A 17,453-nucleotide genomic window follows, 5' to 3' on the forward strand; every position below is an offset into this window, starting at 1 on the left:
TCTGTTTCAATTCTTTATCTTAAAACCCGTGTAGTATAGCCTTCCTTCCTCATTTGTATCCCTCGGAATTCTGGAAAACAAATTGCAAATGTATATAGAGAAGGAAAATAATGAATGTCGTATGTCAGCGGTTGGTCCCTGACGTAGCACACAGCCCCCAGATAGACTTTTCTCAACATCTTCAGATTACGTACTACTTCATAACATCAAACAAACCACATGGTCTTCCTTCTCCTACACATTGAACTCAGTTTCTTCAATTTTGTATCAAATTGTGAAATTATTTTGAGTCAAAAATTCCTCATTGTTTAGAGAGGAATGATAGGAAACGTGTTCCACTATTATAGCTGAAATTGGTTATGAGTTTAACCGAGTGAGGAACTCTGAAACTGCCTAAGGGTCTGGTAGCTGGGACTTGGGCTCATGTGAGGTGTTCAGTCCATCCTCAGGGAGTTATTCCTCATATGGTTCATATTCGTGGGAGCTTAATTCAAAGTAGCAAGTTTCCTAGGATCTGTATTGGGCATCTGGGCTTGCACGAGGATGCCGTCTAGGAGGACAGGCAGGACACAGGGACTCTAGGTTCAGGAAGGCCTTCCAGACACAAACAAGGCGAAGATGGATGTGTCAATTAATGTGAAAATGTATTCTCTCGTTTAACAAGTGTGAAGGGGGTTCGACTTTGTCCAGGCACCGTGCTAGGCCTGGGGAGGGGTGACCGTTATCAAGGTCACCTGTCTTCACAGTTGACAGGTAACCAGGTGACATCCAGCGCCCCCTGTGATGGGCAAACGGAGATGGGCTTGGGGGAGGCTTCCTGGAGGCCGGAATGTCTGTGCCGAGGCTGGGGGACATTGGTCTGAAAACCGGTGCAGGAAAATGAGCGGGGCAAGCTCCTGGAAACCAGGGAATGGAGTGTGTGGTGTTACACACCCGGGTTTGTGACGCCCGCTGGCCATTCAGGCAGGGTGTCCAGGACGCGGCTGGATCTACGAACGGAATAAAGCCATACCCTGCAGCCTTCAGCCTGGGGCCTTGAGTGCGTGGGGAGGGTGGACGGCGCAGCAGAGGAAATAAATGTTCTACACACAGAAGGTGCAAAGGAGGCAAGAAACGCCGCTGCCTTGGCGCTGCAGGCAAATCACGCAGCCAGAATCCCCACTGAAACCGCGTCCCTAGAAAGCACAACACAGAGTGGAGTTGGTGCTTTTTGTTTACGATTATGAAACAGTTCTGCACGGAACAAAAACAAAGTCTGCCGTGAGTTTGATATGGAAGCATAACAGCATGTCAAAGGCCCCCAGAAAAAAGAAGAAGAAGAAGGAAAGAAAGATTTTGGTTTAGGGCCAAGCAGTATTTAACCAAGAAATGTATTCTTTCATTCATCCCTCACATATTTAGTGAGGGTTTTCTCTGTGCTGTGCACTGGCCTAGATGCTGGGGCTCAGCTGCAAATTAGACCAAGTCCCGGCCTTCACAGCTTTCCTTCTTCATTTTTTTTTTAATTAATTAATTTATTTATTTAGGCAGCGTCGGATTTTGGTTGCAGCACGCGGGATCTTTGTTGAGGCACGAGGGCTCTTCGCTGCAGCGCACGGGCTTCTCTCTAGTTGCGGCGTGTGGGTTTTCTCTTCTCTAGTTGTGGCGGGCAGGCTCCAGGGCAAGTGGGCTCTGTAGTTGTGGCACGCGGGCTCTAGTTGAGACACATGAGCTCAGTAGTTGTGGCTCGTGTGCTCAGTAGTTGTGGCACGTGGGCTTAGTTACCCCGCGGCATGTGGGATCTTAGTTCCCTGACCAGGGATCGAACCTGCGTCCCCTGCATTGCAAGGTGGATTCTTTACCACTGGACCACCAGGGAAGTCCCACAGCTTTCCTTCTTGTGAGGATGACAGGCAAACGTAACAATTAGACAAATAACCGTATACTGTAAAGTCAGTCAGGCATCAATAAGAATGTACAGTTTAGGGATGTGAGGGAAGAGGAAACACAAAATGGATAGCGGTCACTCTACGGCATCAGGAATTGGTCCATGGAAGAAATACACAGGTAACCTGGAGGGTGCCGGTGGCCACCTGGCTCTGCAGAGCAGTGGACTCTCAGGTGTCTGTTACATTACGTTTAATAACCTACACGTACAGTACATTATTCAATGTTTAATTGTGGTAAAATACGCAGAACATAAAATTTCTTTTTTTTTTTTAATTGAAGTATAGTCGATCTACGATGTTGTGTTAGTTTCTGCTGTACAGCAAAGCGACACAGTTAATACGTATATATACATTCTTTTTCTTACTCTTTTCCATTATGGTTTATCCCAGGACACTGACCTTAGTTCCCTGTGCTGTACGGTAGGACCTTGTTGTTTATCCATCCTGTATATAATAGCTTACATGTGCTGACCCCAAACTCCCACTCCACCCCTCCCCCAACCCCCTCCCCCTTGGCAACCACCAGTCTGTTCTCTGCAGAACATAAAATTTCTCACCTTCGCCGCTTTTAAGGGTACAGTTCAGAGGTATTAAGTCCATTTACGTTGTTGTCCAACCAATCTCCCAAACTCTTTCCATTTTGCAAAACTGAAACTCTGTACCCATTAAGCTCCCCCCATTTCCCGCTCCCCCCAGGCCCTGGCAGCCACCCTTCTACTTCTGTCTCCATGAATTTGACTGCTCTGGGTACCTTAGATGAGTGAAGTCCTACAGTATTTGTCCTTTTGTGACTGGCATACTTCACCTGGCATCATGTCCTCGAGGTTCATCCACGTTGTCCGTGTTGTCCACGTTGTATCAGAATGTCCCTCCTTCTCAAGGCTGCTCACTATTCCATCGTATGTAGAGACCACATTTTGTTTATCTCTTTACCCAGTAATGGGCACTTGGGTTGCTTCCACCTTTTGGCTACCGTGAACTGTGTGTCTGTGAACAAACACGGGGGCACGCATAGGTCTTGCACCCATGGCATATATTTTTAAGGAAAACTAAGGCAGAGCGAGGGGCCAGAGTGATCTGATGGTGAGGCAGCGCTGTTTTAGAAATGGTTCTCCACAGAGGCTTCTCCAAGGGGCTGATGTGTGAGCAGAGACTCGGGTGACGTGAGGGAGAGAGCCCCACATGATCGGGAAGAACCATCCAGAATGCAGGAACAGCAAGTGTGAGGTCCTGAGGCAGAAACAAGCAAGAGGACCACTGTGTCCAGAGAGGAGCCCGGCAGAGATGTGGTCTCAGGGTTAGACTGGGGCAAGGATGTCCGTCTTATCCTGAGAAGGACATGTATGTAAACTCACGGAACAGTGTTTTGTTCGACGTATTTAAGTGACACCGTTTGTATTCAATCTATAATCTGTAGACTTCTGGAAAGGGTTCCTGACCCGTGTCAGCACCCAGAGGCAGCTTTGCAACTTCTGCAAGCTTTGTCCTCAAGTCCATACAAAAGCTACACCCTTCCTTGTAAAGGGGGGCGCTGCTAGGACATAAATGAATTCAGGTACCCTTTTCCTGTGTGCACGGTGTGTCAAATCATGGCTGCATACTAAACAGAGTTTGAAATAATTTGTAATTCAGGCCAAAAACCATCTTGGAGAATCGAAGTCCTATCCGGACAGTTGAGTGAAAACGCAGGTAATGGGGTGGGTGAAGAGCGATGCTTGTCCCTACTTGTTTGTTGACGACACCAAGCCAGCACCTTCCTTCCAAAATTTGGGCTCAAAATCACGCAGTTGTAGACTCTTAGAGCTGGTGACAAGAGATCGTCAAGTCCAGCCCTTGCCCTTCACAGGCCAGGAAACTTGAGGCCCCAAAGAGTGGCATGTTCATGATGTCACAGTTGGGGACAGAATCAGGACTAGGAATCACGACATTTGATGAGTGAGGAATGTTCTTCTCCTTTGGGAAAAAAACCACTGCCTCTTGGGGGTGACATATTATGACCGCAAAACTGACAAAAGGGCCGGCCCACTGCGGGTGACATTCTTTATGCCGTGGTATTTCCTGAGCCTGTACTTTTCAGCAACCATGTGAGGCACTGCATTAGTAGCCTTCTGTTCAGAGTGTCATATGTGTTTGGGGAAATTGGGCTTCAAAATTAAGAAAACATGGTGGAATATCTTTAACTGAAACTTAAGCCTTGGCCATGTTTTCCTGAATATTCTTTGTGATTGAGGGTAGGATAAACTTGCAAGTGATCCCCCTCTACCTTCCATTACTTTTGGAAAACCGCAACATCAGAGATTCTGTTTTGTCCATGAAATTTTATGGCAGGAAAACGATCACATTGCTGTGTATGTAGAAAGGTTACCTTCCAGGTGTGTATTGGAAGCAAACAAAATCTCCAAATTTTATCAGTAAAATTATAAGAAAAGTAAGGCCCCGTGAGTATACAATGCTTGTACACTTTTTAAAGTGTATTCATATTTAAGGTATCATTTTACTTTTAAGCGATCCTAAGAATTATTTCCCCATTTTGCAGATGGAAAAACTGGCTCAGAGGGGACTGAGTGACTTGCTTGAAACTAGATTAGACCACCATTCCTGTCAAAAATCAAGTGGCTTTCAGACTTTTTAAATTGATGAAACCCTCTTTTCTAAATATAAAGCATAGAATGGAGAAACTTACTTCTTAGTCCTGGCACCTCCACAGCCCCGGTGGCAAGGGCTGGGCTCGGGCGTGCCCAGAAAAGGCCCCCAGGAGGGCGCCTGTGACGCCGGACTCTGCTCAGTGTTGGCTGTGACTATTTTTAACCATGATCTGTGGCATTAAGACGATTACGGTGTGTAATACGTCAATATAAGTGTCAGGAGTATGTTATTTCATTCAGATTCTCTGAAAACTCTTCATTCAGGGATCAATGAGACCCTTTAGAAACTGAACTATTGGACCAACCAGCACAGCCCTTTCTCCAACCCCCACAGGTGGCAGGAACTTGTGGGCTGTGACATGGGGGGAAAGCTCTGGGACTGGGATGTCCCCAGCCCTTTGGGGCTCAGGTCCCACCTCTGTGATCTCGTGGGGAGAAGCCCAGGGGTATTGAGGGAGATACCAATTCCAGCTCAGGACGTGTGTGACGCACTGAACCCCTCTCAGCCTGTTTCTTTCCCTGGAAAATGAGAATCATACCTTCCTGGTAAGATTCTTAACAGTATTAAATGAGATATGTAAAAAAAAATCCTGTGCACGTTGACAAGCGCTTGCTAAATGTCAGCCGCTCCCCCATTCTCTGGGTGTGTCCTTAGAGATCGTGGAAAAGCTGTTTAATCTCTCTGAGTCTAAATCTCATAACACCTGTAATGGCTTCTCAAGAAAGAATCCTTGGCAAGTTGGCTGTCTCCAGAATCCCACCACTGACCCCTTCTCTTCTCTGTCCACACGTTCCCACCGACTCCGGGGGTTTCATCCATCACCTGTCCGCTGACGGCTCCCACATCTGGACACCAGGCCTGCCTCTCTGCTGCGTCTAGACCTGTATCGCCAGCCGTCTCCCCTACGTCCCCAGGGAATGTCCCACATGCCCCTTAAACTCACCACGGCTGCCCCTCCAATCTGTTCCGACTCCTGCTGGAGGCATGGCCACAACCCGCCTGCCTGCCTGGTGTCATCCAGGACCTTAGCTCGCGACTAATCCGGGGCCAACAAGCTCTGTAGTCAACCATCTTGATGCCTTTCAAGTCCATCCCCACCCCCACAGCCACCGCGCTTGTCACCTGTATTCCTGCGACAGCCTTTCCACACACCTGCTCTTTCTGACTCAGAGAGCTGACCGCGTCCTTCCTTCTTAAGATCTTGCAATGCTTCTGCATGGCTTCCAGAACAAAATGCAGACTCTGTCTGATGTGCAGCGCCCTTCACAGTCCTAAACCTTCGGGTCCATCCTTACTTTACACCCTGCTCTCCTCCATGGAAGGTAAGCCGCTTTGCGAGGGCTCCAAGGACCCCGTTTCCTGTCTCAGAGGCTTTGTGTGTGGGTCGCCGTCTCCTGTCACCTTTTCCTCCCCGTGTTGCTCAGCTCACCCATTTCTCAAAACGTCTCAGGTGTCACTTCCCCCAAGAGCCCTTCTTGCCCCCAGGCCCTGGGTTAGGTGCCCATCCTGTGTGTGTCCAGGGCACCCACTTCTTGTTTCTGAAGCACTGGACACAGAGACTGTGTCTTTTATTCCTCTATCTTCAACACCTGGCACAGGGCTCTTTGAATGAATGAATGAATGAATGAATTCATAGATTGTGTATACATAAGGTATGAAAGAATAAGTGAAGCATGGTAGCATGTTTTGTAACTTATGAAGCACCAACCAGTTGTAAGGGCTTCTTTCTACATACAGAAATAATACGTCTGCTATATGTCCACATTTTTACACAGAGTTCCTGTCAAAGAGTTGCATTTTCTTGTGAGTAATTTGTATATGAAGACATTGAATTGTATGTTTTGGTCGCTAAAAACAGCTCTTGGCTAATCATCATACACATGTGCACACATATACACACACACACATTTATGTAAAGGACTTACCAGTAATTAATTTAAAATCTTGAGTTTAAGTTTTGCTGGAAGCAGAGTAGAATCTAATCTCAGGCATCTGCACTGAAAGTGTCCTGTCTGCCCATCTCCAACCCCTAAAGAGCCCTCACTATTAAGTGAACTTGGTTCATATGAAAAGAGCTAGCTAGCATGTTGCTCTCCAGAAGTTCCTACAAAATTTTTTATACAAATTATTTAAATATAGCCCTTTAAAAATAATTTTTAAATGAATTCCTTATAGAAAATTCATTTCCTTTCTCCTTTGCTGGCCTATCAAAGGAAAGGGTCTTCTGAGGACAAATTGTGAGCCAGTTTACAGATGTCACCCCTCCAAAAGCCGCAGGGGAAAGAAGTGTTCTCCGGGTGCAGAATGGTACCTCTTTTCCCCACTTTTGTATCTTTGAAAGGACAGGATGATATTTTTTTCCCCACGTGTGGGAAGTGAACAAAGATAATTATATTCTTGGGCCATTTGAGTCTCCCGGCCCCCCAGCCTCCTTGCTCAGCAAAGGACCAGTCTCTGAAAAGAGTGTCCTGACCGGGAGGATTTACAGCCTATGCCACATGGCAGGTACCAGGGAGAGAGAAATCAGTATCTTCATCTTCAGAAAGAGCCTGAATGCCACGTTAAGACCGAAAAGCCAGCTGTAATATATTCAAGAAGACCTAAGGGTTTACTTTCCACTAAGGATGGAAAAAAATCTGAGTACCCCACTGTGAGCTTATCGTAATGCTGCCTCATATAAAAAGTTGGTAATTAGTCCCTGAGTGAATAAAGTAGAATAGATGATAAGAGATTGATACTTAGAGGAGAAGCTCAAAATGATTTTGCCAGTCATCAAAATTTAAAGGGTTGGATGCCTCTGTCTGTTTACATACTGTTTCCAACTCAGACTTTGTAATGATAGGGTTCATTAACTTGCGTTTCTAAATTGTATTAAGATGAAGTTTACATAAACGTCAAAGAAACACATAGTGTGCCAAACGCGGGAGACTTTGGGATGAAGCACCACAGAAGAACTGGGGGGGGGAATATCAGTTCATTCACGAATTTCCTGTGTTATGGACTCCTGGTAGGGATGAGCTAAGACTCCCAAGCATGCCAGAACCCATTCATTAGAGGAGGGCTTGGTTGGTAGGGGAGCATCCCAGAGGAAGTGGTGAAGATTTGAAATGTATTTCATGTTTAATTTTTCAGGAAAGGGCATTGAGTAGCATAAAAAGGAATTCTATGAGCATTATGAGAGCACACTTAAATTTCTGGACTCTTCCTAAAAAGTACATACAAGTGAGCTACATGAAAGAGAAAATTCCAAGTCTTCCGAGGGGTGGTGGCACCTGTGTTTTGGCACTTCTCCATTGGCTTTTTTTTTTTTTTTTAAATTCACAATTTTTAAAGGTTATATTCCATTTATAGTTATTATAAGATATTGGCTATATTCCTTGTGTTGTACGATATATCCTTGTAGCTTATTTATTTTATACGTAGGAGTTTGTACCTCTTAATTCCCAACCCCGATCCTGCACCTCCCCCTTCCCTCTCCCCACTGGTAACCACTAGTTTGTTCTCTGTATCTGTGAGTCTGTTTCTTTTTTGTTATATTTATATTCACTAGTTTGTTGTAGTTTTTAGATTCCACATATAAGTAATATCATTACAGTGTTTGTCTTTCTCTGCCTGACTTGTTTCACTTAGCATAATACCCTCCACGTCCATCCACGTTGTTGCAAATGGCAGAATTTTATTCTTTTTTATGGCTGAGTAATATTCCATTGTATATATGTACCACATTTTTTTATCCATTTGTCTGTTGATGGGCACTTAGGTTGCTTCCATATTTTGGCCATTGTAAATAATGCTGTTATGAACATTGAGGTGTATGTATCTTTTCGAATTATTGTTTTCGTTTTTTTCAGATATATACCCAGGAGTGGAATTTCTGGGTCATACAATATAGTTCTAGTTTTAGTTTTTTGAGAAACCTCCATACTGTTTTCCACAGTGGCCACACCAATTTACATTCCCCATAGTGGAAAAACCAAGGTCTGCCTGTCAGACCGAAAATGAAAGACACTCAGGAACCCAGGGGCTCACAAAAGAATTCACCACAGGATTCTTTGAACAGAACACACTATTCCATTTAAAATATTTCAGGGAGAGGTCTATTATATAAATCAGTTTTTGAAAGCTGCTCTCAAATTAGAAAAAGAAAGGAGGTAGACTTATAAGATATGTAACAGCTAATGTAATAGGTCATTTTATAACTAATCAACCTTGGACAAATACACCACTGATATAAAGCAAACATTAATTGGAGAAATCCCTGGGGAAGCCTTGACTAAAACACATAATATATAACACGTCACCCGAAGATGCTGGCAGTGTACATAGGGAAATGGACGATTAATAAAGGAGGGCAAGGGGCTTCCCTGGTGGCGCAGTGGTTGAGAGTCTGCCTGCCAATGCAGGGGACACGGGTTCGAGCCCTGGTCTGGGAAGATCCCACATGCCGCGGAGCAACTGGGCCCGTGAGCCACAATTACTGAGCCTGCGCGTCTGGAGCCTGTGCTCCGCAACAAGAGAGGCCGCGGTAGTGAGAGGCCCGCGCACCGCGATGAAGAGTGGCCCCCGCTCGCCGCAACTAGAGAAAGCCCTCGCACAGAAACGAAGACCCAACACAGCCATAAAATAAAAAATAAATTAATTAATTAATTTTAAAAAAATTAAAAAAAAGAATCAGAAGAAACATTTAAAAAATAAAAAAATAAAGGAGGGCAAGATGCAGTGAGAGAGACAGGAGCTGAAATAGACCAGCCAGAGCAATGTTCCAGGAACTTCTTGGTCGGTGAATGAGAGTAATTCAATCAAAATCTTTTTCTTTCTTTCCTTCCTTTTTTTTGGGGCCCGTGCCATGTGGCTTGTGGGATCTTAGCCCCTGACCAGGGATTGAACCCACGCCCCCTACAGTGGAAGGGCAGAGTCTTAACCACTGCACCACCAGGGAAATCCCTCTTTCTTTCTTTTTTTGACCTTGTAGCTTACATATCAGAATCATTGCCACTAAATTACAAATTGCCTGTACAGACATAGAAAACAAAATAGACATTCAGTTAGTAAGTACCTTTGGGGCAACTAGCAGCATAGCTTTTTTTGTGTTTAATGATAAACACATTATAAAAACACAGTATTTTCCTTCAGAAGGAAAATTGCATGTATTTTTAAACTTTGGGGAGAAAGGTGGCAGTTTGGACCAGTATTCACAGAAATTATCCAGCGAATGCTGATCTGAAGATTTTAATGATTATATGTACTAATAGTAAGTGAATAAACCAGAACTTGTGATCCATCCTTTGTTTTATGTTTGTTAGCAGTTGGCTGTTTTTGTTTTTTTTTTCTTAACAGAGTCCCATAATTTATCACAGAAGGTTGAACCTCGTTCTCAAAAAATACATTTATCAAAAAAAGAAGGTTTCAAAAACAACTTTCTGAAAAGACTATTATTCGTTTATCTTGCATTTCATTCCGTGCAAATTCCTCCCTATAAACCTCTGTGACTATTGCTAGCTTTTCTTGCTGTGAGAATATCTTTCATTGTAGCATAAAATAGTATTCCATTTCGATTTTTTTCCTATGATTGTGTTAAAATCACTGTAACACTGCAAGTTGCTTGTTTGGGTTGTTTTTTTTTTTTTTTTTCAACTTCTTACTGGTAAATAAAAGAGAAAACTAAATTTTTCCTTACGTTTTATGTTTAAGTTTAAATGTTTTCTTTAGGTTGAGTGGAGGGTAAAAAAGAAGCAGCACTAAGAAGTTGGTCAGAATTCAGATGAACTGTTTTGCGTTACCTGTTCTCTGCTGTGAAGCTTTATGAAGGACTGTTGTCTGTAAGCAAAGTGTGAGCCTCTGAAAGTATAAGAGCATGGCAGAGAGCCAGGCTAACGTGAATGTAGACTTTTCTGTCATCTGCCCAGGTACAGCGTAGTCAAGGTACTTCCAGTTGTTTACATTTTGTAATTTTGAACCAAATATAACTAATATTTCTAAGTATTTTAAATAACTTAAAATAACTTTTAAGACATTTTAGATGAGATAGATGGAAACTGCTTTATTAACTGTCAAGTGCCACCTGGGTACAACGTCCAGTGGGTAACAATTTAAATGTCAGTTTAAATGCCACAGGAAGGCGTGAGCTCGTAGTGTAGCATTTGTCTGTTTGTACATCTCATTAATAAATAATCAAATATTTCTGATTCTCCCATCGTACTTTGAAATAGATGTGATCCCGAATGCTCACACTATGTCGGTACTAATTCCCCACTGTTTTTAATTTGGGGCAGAGATTTGGGGACGGAAAGGGGGAAGCATGTTTCATGCAAAGTTACGGCTCAAAATGTAAACACTGAAATCATCCTGGACACATTTCAACAGCAAATGTAAGGCAGCCTATTGTAACAGCATTTAGAGATACCAAAATGGACCCGCACATACATACAGGCTAAGGTTAACAACATATAGAGCCGAAAATATTGGATAAGAGTTATTTTGGTAACTCTTAACTGAGTTTAGCACATTTAACCTTTTAGTTATAGTATTATGTGTTTTCTATAGAATCGTTCTTATTTATTTCTCTCCAGTTAGAAAATAAAGCGGGGGGAGGGGTGGGTGCATCTGTTTACCTTCTCAGCATGGATGTCTGTAAACACACACACATATCCATGCATTTCTTCCAGAGGCTTCTATATACACATTGTGTAAAAGTTGTACAGTTAACATAAATAAACTCCACAAGAGAAATTCCACCACAACCGTTTTCCCTTGCTCATTGTCTGTGTGTGTGTGTGTCGGTCTGTCTTTTGACTCTGTTTCCCTCTTATTCAGCATTTATGAGGACCTGTAAGGCAGAGGATCTCCAGGAGTTAGGCTGGGTGAATTGCCTGCATCCGTCTCCTCTGTGTGAGCGACTCATGTCCAGAAGGAAACAGAAAGAAAGGAAAAAAAAAAAAAGTGAAGTATCAGACTTTAGAAACCACATTCAGGTTAAAGGGTGCCGGCCATCCTGGCTTGAATTCTGCCTAAAGGACAAGGCTTTCATTTGATAAAGATCATTAGTCACCGAGACATATATTTTAGAGAGTTCCCAGCAGCGACTATTCCGCTGGCAGTCACTGGAGTGTACAGATGGTTCATTAGCATAGGCTAGACAAGTCAAAGGCTTTCAGAATCATTTAGAAAATGTCAAACAGAAACAAGAACCCTGTCACTTTTTATTAGAATTAACTACATCATACCCTGGACACAGATTTCACCTTGGGTCAGAAAAATTAATACAGAATTCTATGAATTGTGTCATATACTGGGTTAAGATAGGTCTTCCTAGAGGGACTCATTTGCTGGCAATATATTATGATCCCTCTGCTTTAGGAATCCTTAAACCTTTCCTTTTGTGAGATATGAAAAGAATTGACCTTGCTCAGAATCCATTGGTGTCTAATTGATTTGGAGGTGTAGGCAGAATTTCAACAAGACATTCTTCTAAAGCTCTTTTGTGATCGTTTTCCCAGGAAGCTTGGTGAGTGGGGCTGACTGAATATCAAGCATTGTATCAAGTCTGCTTTATGTCGGGAGGAAAATACCTCCTTTAACTGAACACACTGCTGGGGTAAACAGGAATTAAAACATCATCGAATTATTGTGGGTTTTTGTTTTTTTTTTAAATCCAGATGTCAAAAACCTGGAGAACTTCCAGCTGGTCGAAGGTGTCCAGGAGCAAGTCAACGCTGCCCTGCTGGACTATACAATGTGCAACTACCCACAGCAAACAGAGAAATTCGGGCAGCTGCTACTCCGACTACCTGAAATCCGGGCCATTAGCGTGCAGGCCGAGGAATACCTCTACTACAAGCACCTGAACGGGGATGTCCCCTACAACAACCTGCTGATTGAAATGCTGCATGCAAAACGAGCTTAGTTACAGCCCCTAGGAGTGTGGCTTCCAAAACACAAAGAGATCGGTGGTGGGGAGAGAAGAACAGGAAGAAAGGGAAAAAAAAAAAAAAAATACTCTGAATGGCTCCAAGCAACACAAATTAAACACTTGGTTTAAAGATATTGAATTTAATAAAGCATAATAATCAAATACTTAATAGCCAATAAATGATGGATCAGGGTATTTGTATTGCAGACTGTGAATCAAAGGCGTCACATCCCCAAAGAATTCCGTATAAAAGACATTGGAATGGAGTGAATTGAACTCACAGGTGGATCCCAACACCACATCAGGATGGAAATGGACAGAACAGTTCTTGTATGTTGAAACTGATCTCCGCTGTGAAGAAATCTAGGAACTGATCTGTGTTATCCGTTAGGCTTTCGCAGCGGGGGGAGGGGGGAGGATTTGAGCTTACAGAATTCCTCCGTGGTAAAGCTGAACTGAAGCCATTCTCAAGAGTTCATCAGCCGCACCGATCGTAGCCCTTCCCTCTTCCTTTCAAGGACGCAGCACCTTCTGTCCCGTGATCACGGAATCTGTACTAAGGACTCTCGCTCATCCACACCCACTAGTAGCTCCACCAAATCATGAAAAGCCTAATCTTGAATGTCTGTGTCTTAGACCTGCAAACAGCTAATAAGAACAGTCTATGAATATGTTAGCTTGCCATTTTGACTATGTTCTGGTTTGTTTTGTCATGTGTTCATGTTAAAAAAAAAAAAAAAAGCAGGCAGTATCCCTCTTCTGGTCTTATATAAGCATTAATTAATATTAAGGGCAACGAGTACAAACTTTGCAAGCTTTAGCTTTAGCATTGTAGGATTTCATAAAAATCTCCAGCAGAAAGGCTTGTTAGACTACATCAGCCTTTTTAACCATCAAGGTTTGTAGTTCATTAAAAAATACAACATGAAATGTATTTTGCTGGGATGTCAAGTAGTTTAAAACAAAACTGAAGCGTGGTAAGCTATGCAAAATAAAGGAAGGGATGCGCAGGTAAATTGACTCGTTGCAATTGATCATCCCCTAAACGCAGAGAGGAAACAGTGATCTTTACATATGGCCTGGAAAGATAGTAAAGTGATTCAAATCTTCCCCAAAAGGGAAAGGAAGAGAGTGATACTGACCTTTCTAAGTCTAAAAGTCTGCTGTTGAACAAATTGGAGGACAGAGAATTGCGAAACAAACTCTCCAAACGACGCTGTCAGTATTATTAACAGGCGATGCCACAGATAACAGAAGTCTTGCCTTACTTCACAATTCTCAAAGGTAGCTGCGCAGATGTGGATCAACATTTGTTTAAAATAAAGTATTAATACTTTAAAGTCAAATAAAATAGAGTGTTTACATTCTTTAGGTCCTCTAGGGGGAGGGGGGAACCTGTGATATGACAAAAGAGCTAAAGCAGTAATTTCCTTAATGTTATTTTTCTGATTGGTAATTATTTTTAACAGTACTTAGTTATTATATGTCGTGAGACACTAAAATCAAAAACGGGAATCTCATTTAGACTTTAATTTTTTTTGAGATTATCGGCGGCACAATCACTTGTAGAAACTGTAAAAAAAAAATGAAAGTATCTCCTAGTCCCTTAATTTTTTCATAAATGTTGCTGGCTTTTGAATAGTTTATTTATATTGTATATCATAGTTTCAACTGTAGACAATTATGATGCTAATTTATTGTTCCTTGGTTTCACCTTCGTCTAAGATAGCCAAGACTGAAGAAACCAAATATATGTGTGTATTGTAGCATGTCAAGTTAGCGGAACATAGTTCAGAGACAGAGAGGGGTCTTAATGAATTAAAATCATTCACTTGATTAAATGTCTGTAAATCTTCATAATTCTTACTGTAGTTTATTTAATATCTATTGTAAATTATGTGACTTGTAACCTCCTCTGTTTTCAAGTAAATTTAACAAGGGTGGAGCCTTACCTGGTTTTTCTTTCCAAGCGTTGTAAGTTGTATACCAAAGATATTAGTTATTACTTCTGTGTGTACAAAGAGGATTATTTTATTATTTTTATTAATCACCTCTAATACGCGTCCATGTGAAGGGTACCCATTAGCTAAGCCGGGCGTCCGCAGCTCCTCATGCAGAGCTTGGTCACCCGTGTCATCTCCGTGGCTCAGAGGACAACGGAAAAATAGCTGATCAGAGTCTATATCCAAAGCAGTAAATAAAACAGTAGCATCTTTGCTCTCCCCAGTTAAAAACCAAGTTGGAGGGGAAGAGTGTCAACAGTTAATGAAATGGTTCCATCAATGGGTATGGAACATGGGTGGAAGCAATTTCGAGATTTGGGGGATAGTTATTTGGAGGGTCCTTAACATTGCAAAAAAATTTTAAAAAACAAATACATTGATTCCAAAAGTCCAGGTTTTATTTTAAATATACAGTATTCCCCACTGACTATTAACACCTAAAAAATGTCACATATTGGGATGTTGTTGACCCAGTAAATTACACCATGAGAACAGCTAGAAAGAGGGGCAACACGGAGATTACAGCCACGCTGCTGGTGCCATTAAAGGCAGAAGCTGATAAACAACGATGCCAGCCGCTTGGCGTCCGTGGCCCATGCGAAGCCCGCAAGCGAATTTTCTCTAGTGTTCATCGTTAAGTGGCTTACAACCAGACATTGACTTAGCAACTGCTTTATCAACTACAGGATTTATTAGTAAAAGCAGACTCAAATATGGAGGTTTGGGGCTTGGCCTGCTTTATTATCGTTGGTCTATGTTTATAAACAGAAAATCTGTCATGTCTGAATATTTGTCTTACGGATCTTCTGCTGTTGCCTTGGATCTGAACCCATGCAATGTTTAGAGTGTGAAGTTGGTTCCTCGTTGACATGACTTACTGTATCAGTGAAATCAAATTGTCCTGTTGGTTCTTGCCAGGAATTTCTCAACAAAATGGAATTTTTTTTCAGTATTTCAATAAATGTTGATATGCCCAGCCTGATCATTTTTAGAAGTTTTTATGGTGTCCTCATTCTATTGGGTTCTAAAGCTTCCACGTAACTGAGATCCTTGACTAGGAATGGAGTCCAAAGAATTCCACACGAAGAGATACTTTTCCTTCTCTAGATACTTTCTCAGGTGCTCCACTGTCCTTAGTTGGATACTTGAAGCATTGATCTCAACCTGTGCATCGCCTCTCCATACACGAAACAAAGCAATTTGTATCATTAACTGTTACAACTGATGGCAGAAATCTCTTACAGTATCTGTCTTCGTAGAGCTCACTGTGCCCTAGTCACGCCGCCAGGTGATTGGTTAATTCACTTGATCCTCAGATCAGCTCCACGAGGTATCCTCCTCCTCCTCTTACAACTTCTTGCTCAAAGTGATACACTAGTCAGTGGGAAGTGTGGATCTAAGACCCACGGCCTTAAACGCGACAATATGCTGTCTCTAAATGAGGGTGATGCTTAGGGTTTGCTTCAAAAGGAAAAGAAAATCAGGCATCAGGTACTAAGTTACTGATATTTGATGTCAGTGTTATCAATGATACTATTGATAAAAGCCTTTAAAGATTTTTGGAGTTTAACCCTAAAATTTAACATCTTTTTGTTCGAGACATTAGCCTTCTCTATTTATTTAGCTATTTATTTATTTATGGCCACACGTTATGTGAGGTCTTAATACCCCGACCAGGGATCAAACCCGTGCCCCCTGCATTGGGAGCGTGGAGTCTTAACCACTGGACCGCCAGGAAAGTCCCTAGCCTCCTTCAATACCATTGAGCCTTTGGAGATGTTTGAAGCAAGAAAATACCTCCACAATCCATTTTGGAATTTAACAATTATCTCTATTACAAAATAGTGCAAGAGCCACAAAACACTTAACAAGGCTTATGATATGTGGTGGTCCAGCCCTCCCCCTTAACACACCCTGCTTTCCCCTACCTCCCCCTGCCAAGACCAGCAGGAGATGTCATGCCTTTGCCAGGCAGACACTGATTCTTCTTATGGTCCCACCAAAGGATACCAAGGAATCAGATCCAAAACGCCATACCTAGAGTCTAGTAGATTGCGGAGTTAAGATTTTTAATCAACTAAACAGTGGCCCACAAAATACATCTCCCTTGTCAACCTCTTACTAGGAAGAACTTTAAAAAAAAAAAATTCTTGGCTTCCTTGGTGGCGCACTGGTTGAGAATCTGCCTGCTAATGCAGGGGACACGGGTTCGAGCCCTGGTCTGGGAGGATGCCACATGCCGTGGAGCAACTAGGCCTGTGAGCCACAACTACTGAGCCTGCGCGTCTGGAGCCTGTGCTCCGCAACAAGAGAGGCCACGACAGTGAGAGGCCCGCGCACCGCGATGAAGAGTGGCCCCCACTTGCCGCAACTAGAGAAAGCCCTCGCACAGAAACGAAGACCCAACACAGCCAAAAATAAATAAATAAAATAAATAAATAAATTAAAAAAAAATTCTTGCTGACATTCCATGGCATATGAAAAAATATGTATATATTCATACTTAGTTGGAAACTAACTTCACATATAGAAACGTGTACAGTTTGATAAACTTTTACATATGTATACACCCAGGTAATCATCACACAGGCCAAGGAAGACATAGAACATAATGTTTTTAATGTTTTTATAAGTGGTTATATACATTTTTTTAAAAATTGGTGGAGGGGGAGTTTTTCTGAAGCCCAGCCCGACAGCCAGCAGAGGTGATTCTGATGAGCAGATATCTCCCTCACATAACTTAGAATTTCTAACGCTCACAAAGTTGTTGAATCCATCAGCATGAAGCAGCCCCTGAGGGGGGGGGAAAAAAAAAGGTTCTCGCTGATGTGCATTTGATTGTTATATTCGATATTCACAAAAACTTTGAAGAGGTTTGTACCTTTAACTAAGTTTGACGTTCGGTTTGAAGCCATCTCTGATGTATATTTTTATGAGAACCATGTGGAGAGTTTGTTCTCCATAACA

General features: G+C 42.4%; 1 protein-coding gene across 5 annotated transcripts in view; it reads left to right on the top strand.

Moving 5' to 3' along the window:
• The window catches only part of NR5A2 (nuclear receptor subfamily 5 group A member 2), a 128,128-nt gene extending 112,666 nt beyond the window's left edge, over nucleotides 1-15,462 (top strand). For 3 of the 5 annotated variants that reach the window (XM_036829345.1, XM_036829364.1, XM_036829355.1), the window contains one exon: nucleotides 12,230-12,876. In XM_036829345.1, the coding sequence (XP_036685240.1) occupies nucleotides 12,230-12,477 (248 nt within the window). In that variant the 3' untranslated portion in view covers nucleotides 12,478-12,876. Of the gene's footprint in view, nucleotides 1-12,229 lie in introns of all 5 variants that reach the window. The other 2 variants (XM_036829337.1, XM_036829328.1) reach the window with 1 other exon arrangement.
• The last annotated feature ends 1,991 nt before the right edge of the window (nucleotides 15,463-17,453 follow it).

This window comes from Balaenoptera musculus, chromosome 1 (genome assembly GCF_009873245.2).
Source record: "Balaenoptera musculus isolate JJ_BM4_2016_0621 chromosome 1, mBalMus1.pri.v3, whole genome shotgun sequence".
NCBI classification, from domain to species: Eukaryota; Metazoa; Chordata; class Mammalia; order Artiodactyla; family Balaenopteridae; genus Balaenoptera; species Balaenoptera musculus.